The sequence below is a fragment of the Ichthyophthirius multifiliis genome (assembly GCF_000220395.1).
Source record: "Ichthyophthirius multifiliis unplaced genomic scaffold scaff_1120509251361, whole genome shotgun sequence".
NCBI classification, from domain to species: Eukaryota; Ciliophora; class Oligohymenophorea; order Hymenostomatida; genus Ichthyophthirius; species Ichthyophthirius multifiliis.
In genome coordinates this window covers 2,764-16,364 of record NW_004085948.1, presented here as the reverse complement: position 1 = coordinate 16,364, position 13,601 = coordinate 2,764, and the positions used below count along the sequence as shown (strand labels likewise).

At 16.6% G+C, this 13,601-nt stretch overlaps 4 protein-coding genes across 4 annotated transcripts, besides 31 other annotated features; 2 read left to right on the top strand and 2 right to left on the bottom strand. All coding sequences in view use genetic code 6, as the record gives it.

The window, feature by feature from the left end:
* Positions 1-5: 5 nt before the first annotated feature.
* Positions 6-56: a microsatellite.
* Positions 57-94: 38 nt separating this feature from the next.
* IMG5_189220 (hypothetical protein) lies at positions 95-1,326 on the bottom strand (the record flags this gene model as incomplete). Its single annotated transcript, XM_004026798.1, has 3 exons — positions 95-291; positions 350-738; positions 789-1,326. Coding segments are annotated over 3 exons (1,124 nt in total), but the record flags the coding sequence as incomplete, so codon positions are not given.
* Positions 1,104-1,157: a microsatellite.
* A 326-nt stretch (positions 1,327-1,652) lies between the features above and the next one.
* Positions 1,653-1,710: a microsatellite.
* A 1,638-nt stretch (positions 1,711-3,348) lies between these two features.
* Positions 3,349-3,402: a microsatellite.
* Positions 3,354-3,402: a microsatellite.
* A 257-nt stretch (positions 3,403-3,659) lies between these two features.
* Positions 3,660-3,731: a microsatellite.
* A 68-nt stretch (positions 3,732-3,799) lies between these two features.
* Positions 3,800-3,850: a microsatellite.
* Positions 3,851-3,982: 132 nt separating this feature from the next.
* Positions 3,983-4,020: a microsatellite.
* Positions 3,983-4,029: a microsatellite.
* Positions 4,030-4,532: 503 nt separating this feature from the next.
* Positions 4,533-4,576: a microsatellite.
* Positions 4,546-4,581: a microsatellite.
* A 228-nt stretch (positions 4,582-4,809) lies between these two features.
* Positions 4,810-4,920: a microsatellite.
* Positions 4,810-4,935: a microsatellite.
* Positions 4,812-4,930: a microsatellite.
* Positions 4,813-4,916: a microsatellite.
* Positions 4,852-4,932: a microsatellite.
* Positions 4,936-4,968: 33 nt separating the features above from the next.
* On the top strand, positions 4,969-5,996 carry IMG5_189210 (protein kinase domain protein; the record flags this gene model as incomplete). Its single annotated transcript, XM_004026797.1, has 4 exons — positions 4,969-5,134; positions 5,176-5,445; positions 5,493-5,692; positions 5,769-5,996. 4 exons carry the CDS (start codon positions 4,969-4,971, stop codon positions 5,994-5,996), a joined length of 864 nt encoding a protein of 287 aa, XP_004026846.1.
* A 959-nt stretch (positions 5,997-6,955) lies between these two features.
* Positions 6,956-7,055: a microsatellite.
* Positions 7,056-7,726: 671 nt separating this feature from the next.
* On the top strand, positions 7,727-9,739 carry IMG5_189200 (hypothetical protein; the record flags this gene model as incomplete). The annotated part of the gene is made up of 5 exons (XM_004026796.1): positions 7,727-8,038; positions 8,203-8,388; positions 8,455-8,656; positions 8,763-9,017; positions 9,072-9,739. The coding sequence occupies 5 exons, from the start codon at positions 7,727-7,729 to the stop codon at positions 9,737-9,739; spliced, it is 1,623 nt and encodes a 540-aa protein (XP_004026845.1).
* Positions 9,739-9,775: a microsatellite.
* Positions 9,776-9,866: 91 nt separating this feature from the next.
* Positions 9,867-9,914: a microsatellite.
* Positions 9,886-9,994: a microsatellite.
* Positions 9,890-9,971: a microsatellite.
* Positions 9,896-10,003: a microsatellite.
* Positions 9,933-10,006: a microsatellite.
* Positions 10,007-10,295: 289 nt separating this feature from the next.
* Positions 10,296-10,331: a microsatellite.
* Positions 10,332-10,351: 20 nt separating this feature from the next.
* IMG5_189190 (phenylalanyl-tRNA synthetase beta chain, putative) lies at positions 10,352-12,739 on the bottom strand (the record flags this gene model as incomplete). The annotated part of the gene is made up of 8 exons (XM_004026795.1): positions 10,352-10,453; positions 10,509-10,567; positions 10,615-11,175; positions 11,235-11,535; positions 11,601-11,765; positions 11,902-12,168; positions 12,382-12,638; positions 12,682-12,739. 8 exons carry the CDS (start codon positions 12,737-12,739, stop codon positions 10,352-10,354), a joined length of 1,770 nt encoding a protein of 589 aa, XP_004026844.1.
* Positions 10,449-10,493: a microsatellite.
* Positions 11,791-11,874: a microsatellite.
* Positions 11,791-11,888: a microsatellite.
* Positions 11,806-11,894: a microsatellite.
* Positions 12,256-12,284: a microsatellite.
* Positions 12,324-12,377: a microsatellite.
* Positions 12,740-13,313: 574 nt separating the features above from the next.
* Positions 13,314-13,354: a microsatellite.
* Positions 13,355-13,601: the final 247 nt, after the last annotated feature.

The window sequence follows — 13,601 nt, the reverse complement described above, 5'->3', positions numbered from 1 at the left end:
ACATGTATATATAAATATATATATATATATATATATATATATATATATATATATATTTGCATAATTACCATCAACTTAATCTATTGGAATCGCATCTTCTTTATTTATATTTCTTGAAAAATCTCTTCCTTTTAAAGCTTTTTTATTTTCAGAAAGAACTTCCCAAATTTTGGTATTTTTCTTTTAATTATGTTGCATTTTTAATGACGTGAATTCTCTATTAAATTCATTTATGGTTAATTCCGCATATAAGCAATCATCATCATACACATGAACAACTAAATTTCCATCCTTTTATTAAAATTAATTGTATATATTATATTTATAATTAACAAAAAAAATAAAATACTGGTCTTTTAAAAGCCCTATATCTATTATTAGAATTTATTTATTCAGCTAATTCATTAGCTTATCCCATTTTAACTAAAGTATCGTAGTCTTATTCATTTTTATTATTAGTAATGATAAAATTTAGTGATTATTCTTATTTTTTTTATCTTTAATTATGCATATTAAAATATGAAGTCGATCTATTTTATTCATCTAAATTATATTCTTATTATTATTATTTTAAGTTTTTATTATATTCTTAATTAAATCCACTTACCGGACGAAGCTATTTTTAAGGATTAGTATTATTTAATTGCCTAGCACCTTTTTAACTTTGAACTCTATATTTATTTTTTGAACTTTAAGCCATACATAGGACTTTTTCCTTTATGAATTCAAGCATAGCATCTATTAAAAGCGAAAAAGCAAAATTAAAAATTACTATATATAAATATTACTTTCCTAATTATGCCATGGTTTTATTTTTTCACAAATAATACTTATCGTTATTTATCCTTAATTATTTTAAAGCTCTTGTTGTAAATTTTCATACTCATTTGGAAGAATTATCATTCCTATTTATTAAATGAATTCCAAAAATTATTCAAATTAGACATATATTTGTTAGGATTTCCAAAATGTTTATAATGATATATGATGAAAAGCAATATATTTGCTAATTTTTTATATTATTTAGGATTATTATTGTTATGATGATTACTTCCTTAAAATTTAATATATTTATTTATTTTTTTAACTCTAATCGTCATTCAATTATTATTATTATTATTATTATTATTATTATTATTATTATTATTATTATTATTGTTAATTTTGATGATTTCTTTTGTTTTGTTATATTAGATTATTTTCATCTTTTTCTATTTAATTTTGATATTCTTTTTACGTTTAGTTATTCTTTCGGTTTTAAGAATTTATTATACTTGATTCTGGCCTTCCTTATTTTGATTAAGGTCTGTTAATATTTTTTTTCATATGAGCCTATTTTTATTTAAATTTTATATTATATATATATATATATTTGTTTATTATTTTACTGATAATTGTTTCGTTCATTTATTTTTCAAATTCATCTATTGATTCATCTTATTAATAGTTCTTATTTTTATATTTTTTTTTATATATATATAATAATATATTTATTTATTTGTATAAAACTTCATCTTCATTTATATGATCTATATTGTCCGACATTTTTTAATAAATATTTATTTCTTTTTTAAAAAAAAAAAAAAAAAAAGAGCAAATTAATCAATTATAATTTAAAATAATATATAACTTTTTTTTTTTATATATATTAAAAAAAACAAAAACATGAAAAACAAATAAAATAAAAAAATATTAAAAATAAAAAAAAAATAACTACTCATTTTCTTTTCGAAACTCTATTTCTAATTGAAATATTTCCCAATCCAGTACTTTTAGGACAAATAAAAGGAATAAAAATGTTTCTCTAATTAATAAAATCTCCTTATATATCATATTCTAATTCTGCTAATTCAGCATAAGAATTTTAATTTTTTAACCAAAAATGCTTAGAAAATCCAACCTAATTAGACTTTACAAGCCATTTTATTCCACAAATATCCTCATAATCAATCTTTTATTCATTAATAATAATTTCAATTTATCCTTTTTCCAAATTAACATCCCTTACGAATCCAAAACCAATAAATTTTTCAATTTTCGGATAAAATTCTCCAAATAGACCTACTATAGAGCAATTAAAAAGCATTCCAATATCCCTATTTTCTTATATTTCTTTGTTCTCATCCAACAAAAAGTATTATAAATCCCTAAGCTAGCACACAAAAGGTACTTAAGAGCACATTTTTGCATATTAATTATCCTAAAAGCATTCAAAAGGGAAAACATTTAAATCTTAACAAAAATAATTACAAAAAAGAATATCTTTCTTATGTCTTTTAGCCTCTAAAAATTAATTTTTTGGCGAATCTTCCACAAGGCCAGCCACATTTTCAATTTCGATTTAAAAATCATCATCAAAATCTGAATTTATAAAACTTATTCTACTATTATTTCCCAAAAAAGCTCCCAAATTACTTTCGAAATCCTTTCCTTCATCCGAAAGTACTCCCACAAAGCCCGGTTTAAGGATTTTTAAAATGTCTAAAAGCAATATTTCTCCTATATTATTAATAAAGCCATGTGTATTGATAACAAAAGGAAAATTTGTGAAATTTTTTTCAAAAAACCTTCCGAATTCTTAAATTTTTTCAAGGTATTTTTAAATAAATTTTAAAGGCGAAAATTCTCCTATAAATGATTTCAAAAAAGGCTTAGTTTCGAAAAAATTCTCCTATAAATTTGACACAAAAGTGTTATTTTTTTTTTCAAAAACAAAAAAGGATAGACTTGAAGGTAAATAAAATATACTTTGTCCTAAATCAGTATCTAAAAAACATACTTTTTCATATTTTTCTAATAAACGGTTTATAGTGTATGTACAAAATGTACTTTTTCCGCAATTTTTTCTACCACAATATAATATTATTTTACGTTTTTTTTCTTCAATATTTTATGAGATTTTTTCTACATAATTTATTTGCTTTTAGCTGTATTTTATTATCCCTTATTCAAAATTTAGGTTCTCAATTATTCTTTCCATTCTAAATTGTTTCTTTTCTTATCCTTTTTGGTTTTAAATATAAATTATGCTACTTTTTAGTGTATATTTATTAGTTATTTCATCTTTTTTGTTAAATATGTAGTCTATTATTTTATCTATGTCATTTTTATTCTATATTAAGGATATTTTGTTGTTTATTACTTCTATTATTTGACTTTAATTTTCTATTTTATCTATTTCCTAAGATTATTAAGAGCAAAAACATAAAAAACTATTTTAACGAAAAGAGCTTGCCTTTATTAAGTTGGTTTCTTTTTCGTTTATTTTCAAACCATTTACTATTATTTCTCCTTTTAGTAAACAAAAATGAAATTCACCGGAAAATACTAAATTCTATTTTTTTAATTTATTTTATATATATATATATATTATATATATATATATATATATATATCATATATTGTTTATTACTTAATTATAAGGAATTATCAATATTTTATCCTTGTTTTATAAAGTTATTATAAATTTTTAAATTTCTTAGTTTTTTTCATTTAATTGTATTTAATTTTTATTTTATTCTTAATCTTTTTTTATGCTTTTTTTTAAGCGGCCTTTTTATCTTTTTACTTAATTTTTAAAGCTTAGTATGTAAATTTAAGGCTTTTACTTTTCGATATTTTTTAGTCCCTTGAAATAATTTATAAATAAACCTTATTTATTTATTCATTTATTTATATTTATTAATATATATTTTAATTATTTTATATTTTTAGTATTTATTTATTTTTATCTTTTTTTTTAATTAACAATTAAATTTTTTTAAAAATAATATATCTCTAAAAAAAGAAGTATTTTTTGTTTATTTTTAATTAAAAATTTTATTGTTATTAAAATATTTAATTTATAATTTTTTTAATATATTATCATATTTTTGATAAGGCTTTTATTCAAGAAAAAAAAAAAAACTATAAAACTTATAAAAAGATTAAAAATTAATTTTTTAAGAAAAATATAAATTAAATAATGGTTTTTAAATAAATAATATATATATATATATATATATATAATATATATATATAATTAATATAGTCTGTTTAATAAAAATATAATTAATAAATATAATTTTAAGATATTTTATCTATTTTAATAAAATTAAATTATATTAACAAAGCGCAAAATTTATTTTTAAAAATAGAAAAAAACAATAAAATAATGTATCATTTTATTGGTTATATTTTTTAAACTAAAATTATTAATTATCTAAAATAAACCAAAAAAATACTTCAATATATTAATGAAAAAATATAAATAAATTTAAACCTTTATAATTAAATAAGTATTTTTTATTTTTATAAAAATAAATTTATAGCATTAATATATCTAAACATATTAATGACAAAAATAAAATAAAATTTTATATATTTTTATAGATTTATCTGTCTAAAGTTAAATTATTAATTCATTATTTTATATTATAAATATTTCTATAATATTTAATTAATATATATATTGAAATCATAAATACTTATTTTCGAATAAAAAATAGATACAAAATAAATAAAAAATGGGCAATTTAATATAATTGAAGTGTTAAAATAATCAAGAATAAAATAATAAAGAAAATAAAATGATAAAAAAAAAGTCTAATAATATAAAGATAATTTATATTCGAATAAAATAGATATGAATTCAACAATAAACACGTTTGAAAAATACGAAATAAATTAATAAAAATTAGATTTAAATGATTTTATAATAAAAAAAGTAAAAAAGAAAATAAATAAACAAATAAATAATATTAAAATAGATTGTTGGAAAAGGCAGCTACGGAATTGTATATTTAGTTTAAAGTTAAATTGATAGTAAAAATATATTATTTATATTAATTTATATAATAATATTATTTTATCTATATATTTATATATATTAATATTTTATTTATTATATATATATATTATTTTCTTATTATATATATATATATATATATATATTTTTTATAAAATTATTAATTAGAAAAACTTTATGTTATGAAAATGATAAAAAAAAGTCTTATATAATCAGACAAGCATAAATAAAATTGTTTAGTTGAAAAAAATATTTTATTAAATTCAATTAATCCTTTTATAATTAAATTATATTATACTTTTTAAGATAATAATAACTTATATTTTATTTTAGATTATGTAGAATAAGGTTTTTTTTTATTTTTTGTCTAAAAATATATAAAAAAAAAGGAGATTTATATCATTTTTTATTAAATAATTTAAAAAATCTTAGTGAAAAATATACAGTATTTATAATTGCCTAAATAATATTAGGTCTATAATATTTACATGAAAATAATTATATATATAGAGATTTAAAACCTGAAAATATATTAATAAATAGAAAAGGTTATATAAAATTAGCAGACTTCGGACTTTCTAAAATAAAAACTGAAAAAGAAGACAAATGTTAAACTATTTGTGGGACATTATATTATATGGCACCAGAAATAATGTTTGGTAAAAAAATCACTTTTTGAAAATATATTCCAACCAAAAAAATAAAGAAAGTTAAGGATATGATGAGTCTGTAGATTGGTGGAGTCTTGGAATTATTTTATATGAGATTTATCATGGTTTACCCCCTTTTTATTAATCTAAAAATTAAATGGAAATATTATAAAAATATAATGAGGAATAAATTCAAATAAATTCTGATATAAATCCAAACGCAAGAGATTTAATACATAAATTATTATAAAAAAAAGTATTTTTTTTTTTTTTTTAAAAAAAAAATAAAATAAAATATATAATATTCAATTCTTATTAATTAATAAAAAAAGCCTAAAGACAGGATTGGATATCAAAATGTTGATGATATTAAAAATCATTCATATTTTAAGGATATAAATTGGAAAAAATTATATAATTAAAGCTTAAAAGCTCCAAAAATACATAATTTAAATAAAAGTTTAGCTAAAACTGAAATTTTTAATTTTAAAGAAGATAACGAGCATTAAATATCCTCTTATTGTAAAATATCAAATTTTACTTGTAGTAATAATTAATGATAATATTAATAATTCGTAAAAAAATAAAAATACATATATATTTATGACTGAATTATTAATATTATTAATTTATTTTAATGTATTTAATTTATATATATAAATTTTAGACCAATGATATTATTATTAAATTTTTTTTGCTTTTTTTTTTGTTTTCATAAAAAACAATTAATTTTATTTTTAATATTTAATAAAAAAATATGTTTTTTATAAATAAGAAAAATAAAATTATTAAATAATAAAAAAACCAAATGCAAAAATAGTATATTTCATAAAGTAATTATTAGAGTCCTTTAAAGACATTTAATTAAAAAAATGATAGTTTTGAATCAGAAATTTAAATAAAGTAAAAATCGAACCCTAATATTATATATATACATTCTCCAATAAAAGTTAAAGAAAAATTAACTGAATATTAAATAATTAATAAATTTAAAACTATATTTTAAGAAGAAAACAATGATAATAATAGAGAAGAAAATAATAAATTTAAGATTTTTAAATAAGAAATATTAGGACAGAAAGAAAAAGAGAAAAAATAATATATATATATATTAGAAGAAGAAAAAAATTAATTAAATTCTTAATTAAAATAAAATAAAAATACTATTGACGATTAAATTTATCAAAATGAAAATTTAAATGCACAAATAGAATAAATTCTTTTAGAAATAAAATAAGCAAAATAAATTAAAAAATAAAAAGAATATTATTTAATTTAATAAATAGAATAACTTAATTATACGGTGGAATAATTAACATAATAAAATCAATATTTAATTGAATTTAAAAACAGATAAAATTAATATTGAATACATATTAATTAATTATAAAATTTAATTATTAAAAATAAATACTATCATTATTAATAATTTAAAAAAAATTATATTAATTGTTATTTAATTAATTTCTATAAAATAAATAAAGATAATAACAAAATTTTAAAAAGAAAAAAAATAATTTATAATATAAATATAAATATAATATTTAGATAAAAATAAATATATATATATATTTATATATATTATAATTATTGTTTATACATTTTATATATAATATAAAATTATTTATAATTTGAAAATTTTTTTTTTATATTTTTTAATAAAATAATTTAATATAATATTATAATATAAACTTATTAAAATACTAATATGATGATTTTTTATGATTTATTACAAAATTTACTTTATTTTATTTCGATTTTAATTATTATTAATAATATATTTTTAAAAAATATAAAATAAATAAATTATTTTATATATATTAATAAAATTATACTTATATATTTATATTTTAATATTATTCAAATTTATTAATATTTTTCTTTTTATTTGATTAAATTTTATTAATAGAATTTTTTATTTTATAATATATTTTATATTTAAAAATTAAATTTTTATAAATCAAAGTTAAAATATAATATTGTTATTTTTAATTTGGATATAAATTATTGTTTTATATTATTTAGTACTTAAAAAAAATATTATAAATAATTAATATTTATTAATTAAATTAATCTTAATTTATAAACAAATTAATATATTAATCTTTAGATATAATATCTAATTATATCAAATTTTTATGTTTATAAATAAAATAAATGCTTATAATATATTTAAATATAAATACAAAAAAGAAATCCTTTTATTATTATATAAATATATATATTTTTTAATTTCTTATTTACTATAAGTATTTTAAAATAAAAAAAATTAATAATGTAAGATTATTAAATGATTTCAGAATCTTAAGGAATTCATTAATCATTAAATCGAAAAACAACAAAAATTGAATTTTTATCATAAGAAAATTAATAACTTCGTGAATAAGTACAAGAACTATAAAACATTATTAAATTAAATAAAGAAGCATTACGTATAGTGATGTAACCATCAGATAATATATCAAAATAATAATAAGGAAACCCTGATCATAATAATTATAAAGCCTTAAATTTAGTTTTACATTCATTATATGAAGAAAATGCATAATTAATATAAATAAATGAAAAAATTTCTCAAGAAAGAAATATTGCATAAAGTCGAGTAAACAAAAATAAATATAAAGTTTTTTCAGAAATATAAAAATTTTATAAATATAAGAAAAAAAAAAATACTATTTTAATAATTAAAAAATTGTACTATAATTTATCAAGCTATTTCCTTTTTTTTTTACTTTACTAATATATTTTTGTTTTATAATTAATAAGGCTTTAATAAATGAATAAATATCCGAAGCCTCTTAAAAGCATGAACGAGAATTAATTCAAGATTTAGAATAAAAAGTAAGTAACTTAACAAAAAAGTTAAAAGAATAAGAAAAAGTAATATATTAATACGAAAAAACAATACCAAGTTATGACGAAATGAGTGGAATCGTTATAAAATATAGAGATGTAAGATATATTTTTGTTTGATTTTTTTTTTTTTAAAAAAAAAAAAATATATATATTAACAAAAAGATAATTAATTTAAATGATTAAACATTTAGAATGCACGATGAAAATGAAAAACTAAACATTTTAATATAAAAATAAATAAAAGAAATAAACGAATTAAGAAATTCTAAACAAGAATTAGCAAAAATTAATATGGTTTAATAAAAAAACTAATAAAAAACAAAAAAAACATACAAAAAAAAGCAAATGTCAAACGAAATTTTACGTTTAAAAGCCACTCTTGCAGCCCCTCATGGAAGATCATCATATATATAAAACGAGAATTTCAAGAATTCTTCATAATTAGGGAATTAAATGAATTTAATAAAAAGTATTTTTTTTTTTTTTTTTTTATAATTTTTGTTGTTAATAAAAAAAAGTTCATAAAAAATTAATGAATTAAAACAGTGAAGAAGAAGATGATTTTGAAGACGAAATGCCAAATTTACCTGAAAAAGTTTAAACAATAAATACAGATGCGGGTAAACTAGGTTTAAATATACCAAAATTAGACTTAGCAAAAGCCTTAAAAATACAAGAAATAAATGCTAAAAAATCGACTATGTAATAATTGCAATTATAATAAGGTAAATTCAATATTTATTTATTTATTTTTGTTTGTTTAAATAAACAAACAAAAGGTTCTGATATAGGTGCAATAATGGAATAATATAGAAAAAATGATGCAGAATTAATAATAGCAAAAAAAAATCTTTAAAGAGAAATGCTTTTAAATAAAACATTATAAATTGAAAATGATAATTTAAAAAGACTTAATATAGAACTTGAAGCCAGAAATGAAATTTTTGTTTATTCTCATAATATGTATGAGGAAAAATGGCAAAAAATATATACTGCATTTTAACATTATAGAGAATTTTATAGAAAATATCATTAAAATATAGCAATATCATCAAAATCAAATACAAATAATAATAAAAGTATAATCGAAATACTAAATACATCTTCAAATAATATCAAATATGCAAACTATTATATGGAAAACAATAATATGTCGTAAGTAAATGGAGATTACATGAAAAAAGAACTAAACTCAAAAAATTTAATAGAAATGAATAATATAGATGAACTTGTATAAATAGATTCAGGAAACCAAAGAGAAAATATACAAAACTATTTATTAAATTTGGCAAAAGATGTTTATTTGATTTTCGATAAAGTAAATATAACTAACTATATGTATTATTAATTTAATATTTTTTAATATATTAGTAAACCATTAATAAAATAAAAAATAAACCTGAATATAGTTTAAAACGATCTTTAAGTAATCCTTTAGATTATATGAAATATCATGAAAAATAAAATATCATTAAAAAATAAACAAAAAACCTTGATATAAGTGATATTTGTATTAGGAAATAATAAGAGTTGAATATTTAATAAAGTTATGAAAAAATAGAAAATACTAATTTAAATGACAATTATAATAAAAATGATAATGATAATAAAAATAATAATGAAAAAATAATGAAAATTAAAAAAATAATGAAAACAATAATGATATTGAAAATAATAATAATAATGAGAAAAATAATGATAAAAATAATGATAATATAAAGGAAAATGAAAATAGTCAAAATTAAGAATCTCATTAAGATTAAGATGAATAAGTTTCTTTTTGTAATGAAAATTTTTGAAAAAAAATCATTAAAAATTTATTTCATATTTTTTTATAACCAAAATTTATATTTATCAAATTTTATATAACTATTAAAATTTCATATTACAAAAAGTTATTTCTTTTGAATATTATATATATTTATATATGAAATTCTTTTGACAAAAATTATTCTACTTTAAATAGTTACTTAAGTAAACTATAATATATAAAATTTAATTGCATATATATATATATATATATATATATATATATATATTAATGCTATTTTTTCTTATTTCAGAATTCTTTAAATAATGGTTCTAAATTAATTTCTACTACAGAAACAGGATATTTCCATTGATAATTTTGAAGAACCAAAGGATGTAAAACGCCTAAAATCTATTATAATAAAAATACAAAAGTCAATTAAAAAAAAATAAAATAACAAAATTACTCCAATTTTAACATCATTAAATAAAATATAAGCTTATTTATCTCTAAAATAACTATCCTCTAAAAAATATTCAAACAAAATTTTTTTTTAAAAAAAAAAACAATACCATTTGCCGGAATAAGTTTATATAATCTTTTGAAATTTGAGTTTTCAGGACATAAAAGCTTAACGTTCAATTTCATCATAATATAATCAACTAGTCCATGAATAATTTCAATTTAAGACTACAAGTTAGTATAAAGTGCACACATCCTTCTTTCATTTCTAGTTCCAGTCTCTTAAGTTTTATCTTAAAGTACAACATCACCCACTTCGAACATTTTAATAGGAATTTTATTTTATCTATTATTACAAAGCCATTTTAAACATCCTGGTATAAGTGTAGTTCTTCCAACATTAAATTCTTTTACTTTAGGGTTGTCAATAATAACCATTTGACCATCGTTTTTTTTCAATAATTTAGAAGTTAAGTCTTCATCAGAAACTAAAACGAAATTCAAACCTTCTTTATAGCCTGCACTTGCCATTTCTTCTCTTACTAAATCGCTCATTTTGTTTAAGAAAAGCTATTTTCCAACTGTAGGAGTTTTTGGTAATTTACAATCTATATTATTATATCCAAATGCAATGCAAACATCTTCTACAATATCACATTCTTATAAAATATCTAAAAAAATAAAATAAAAAGAAATATAATAATAATTATTTTAACAATTTAATCAATACCTGAGCGAGTAATAGGAACCTCGACTTTTATTTTTCCAGAATTTTATATAGGTTATGAATTTAGGCACATTTTATTTAAAAGTTCACAAGCCTATTAAGCATTTAAGTTTAAACTTCCAACACAATTAATATATTCAATACTTGTTTCGAAATAAAGATTTTCAATTTTAGGTGTTATATCAGTTCTATTTTCAGCTTCATAGAAAATCTCCACTTCTTCGATTGTAAAAGGTTCAGCACAATATTAACTAAACGCAGCCACAATGCAATTTAAGGAAGCAACAGCTCTTGTATAATCAGTCTTTATTTTTAATAATATATATATATATTATTATTTTTTTTTAAAAAAAAAAACTATATAATTACGGCAGTAATTTCAACAAAAACATTCTTTGTAGTAAGTTTAATTTTCGAATGATCACTATTAATTATAGGAGGAAGTGACATAACAACATTATTATGATCTAAAAAAACAGGATAAACATCCGAATCTCTAATAATAGGTAAAAATTCTTTCAAGTGAATATCTTTCTAATAATAAAAAAATTGAGAAAAGTATATAAATATTTAAATATATATATATATTTATATATTTATATATTTACATTTATATATATTATGTATTTGTATATTTATATATTCTATAAATTTATAATTTATTAAATACATCGTAAAATTCCATTAGTTTTTCTCCATCCATTTCTTCAGTTTTATCTAAAGGCACAAAAGAAATACTTTTAGGAGTCTTAGCATCATATATAAAAGGTCCTTTTATAGTATCTAAATCATGAGTACCCATAGATGCTAGTCTTCTTCTTCTGCATAAATTATGATGAAGTTTATCTTAGAAATCAATAAAAGAATCATATGTATATTAATCAAAAGTAACATTTCTAAGTACACAACCAACAACAAATTCTCTAATTTTTTTACACTTTTTAAATTAATATATTAAAAAAATGTAAATTAAATATTTGAAATAAATAATTAAATAAAATATAAAAAAAAAAAAAAAACTAATTTAAATTAAAATTATTAAATAAAATTATTGAGTTATATAATATAAAACAAATTAATTTATTAAAAAAAATATTATAATAATATAAATAATTATAATAATATATATATATATATATATATATTTTACATTTTCTTTCACAATAATTTTTTCTCTATTTTTTACATTCTTTATAGTATATTTTGGCATTTTACGAGTTCCTATAAATGTTCCTAATGCTAATGATAATGTTTCTACACTTAATAAATCAGGTCTATTTGCTCCTACTTCAAATGCATATTCTAATGTTACTTCGTCTTAGTTTGTTTTCTTATTTTTTTTAGTTACTTCTCTTTTTTCAACTTCTATGCCGAAGTCAAAACATAAATTTTCTAAATCGTTGAAATCTATATTGTTTTTATTTTTATTTTTTGCATATTTATGATATACCTAAATTCTTTCCAAGTTTCTTGTTAAAGTTATCTATGTTTACTGTTACTGTTGGCATTATGATTTTTTTTATATATATCTTTTTTTATATTCTTATAAATTTAATATTAAAAATAAAATTAAAACATATATATATGTATATAAATAAATACATATCTTATCTATATTTATATATTTAAAGTATTAATTAAATAAAAAGAAAATTTATATAAAATTTAATAAATAATAATTATACTTAATTTTATATTAAGAAAAAATGATTTGAAGATTATACTTTTTTTTAAAATATATAAAATAATATATAATTTTAATTAAAAATGATAATAATATATAAAAATTTAAAATATGAATATAATAATTAGTTTTTATTGAAAGTTTTCGGAAGTTGACTGTGCATTTTATAAAAAAATCTTTAAAAAATTTAATATTATGTTTATTTATATATATTTTATTTATGATTTCTTCGATAAAAATTTATTATTTTGGCTCATTTTAATTAGAGTTTTTTTTATTTGAAAAAAGGACTTTATATAGAAAACAAATAATTTTTAAAATAATATATTGAAAATTCTTTTTTTAAAAAAAGAATAATTTATTGAGTATTTTATTATACTATAGAAAATTTATTAAAAATAAATATATTTTTTATATAAATATAGTTTATTATTATAAAATTTTTGTAATTGAAATAAAAAAAAATGGATTTATATTTAATATATATTAAATACTGAATTATAAAATATGTAATATAAATAGTCTTAGTATAAATTTCGGATTTTAATTTCTATAAGAATTTTTTATTATAATTATATAAAGAAACATACTGTGTTAAAAATAAAAATTATTAAATAAATCGTATTTTGATGTAATTTTTAAAAGATTTCAATAAAGAAAATTATTTTATTAAATAAAAGATAGCA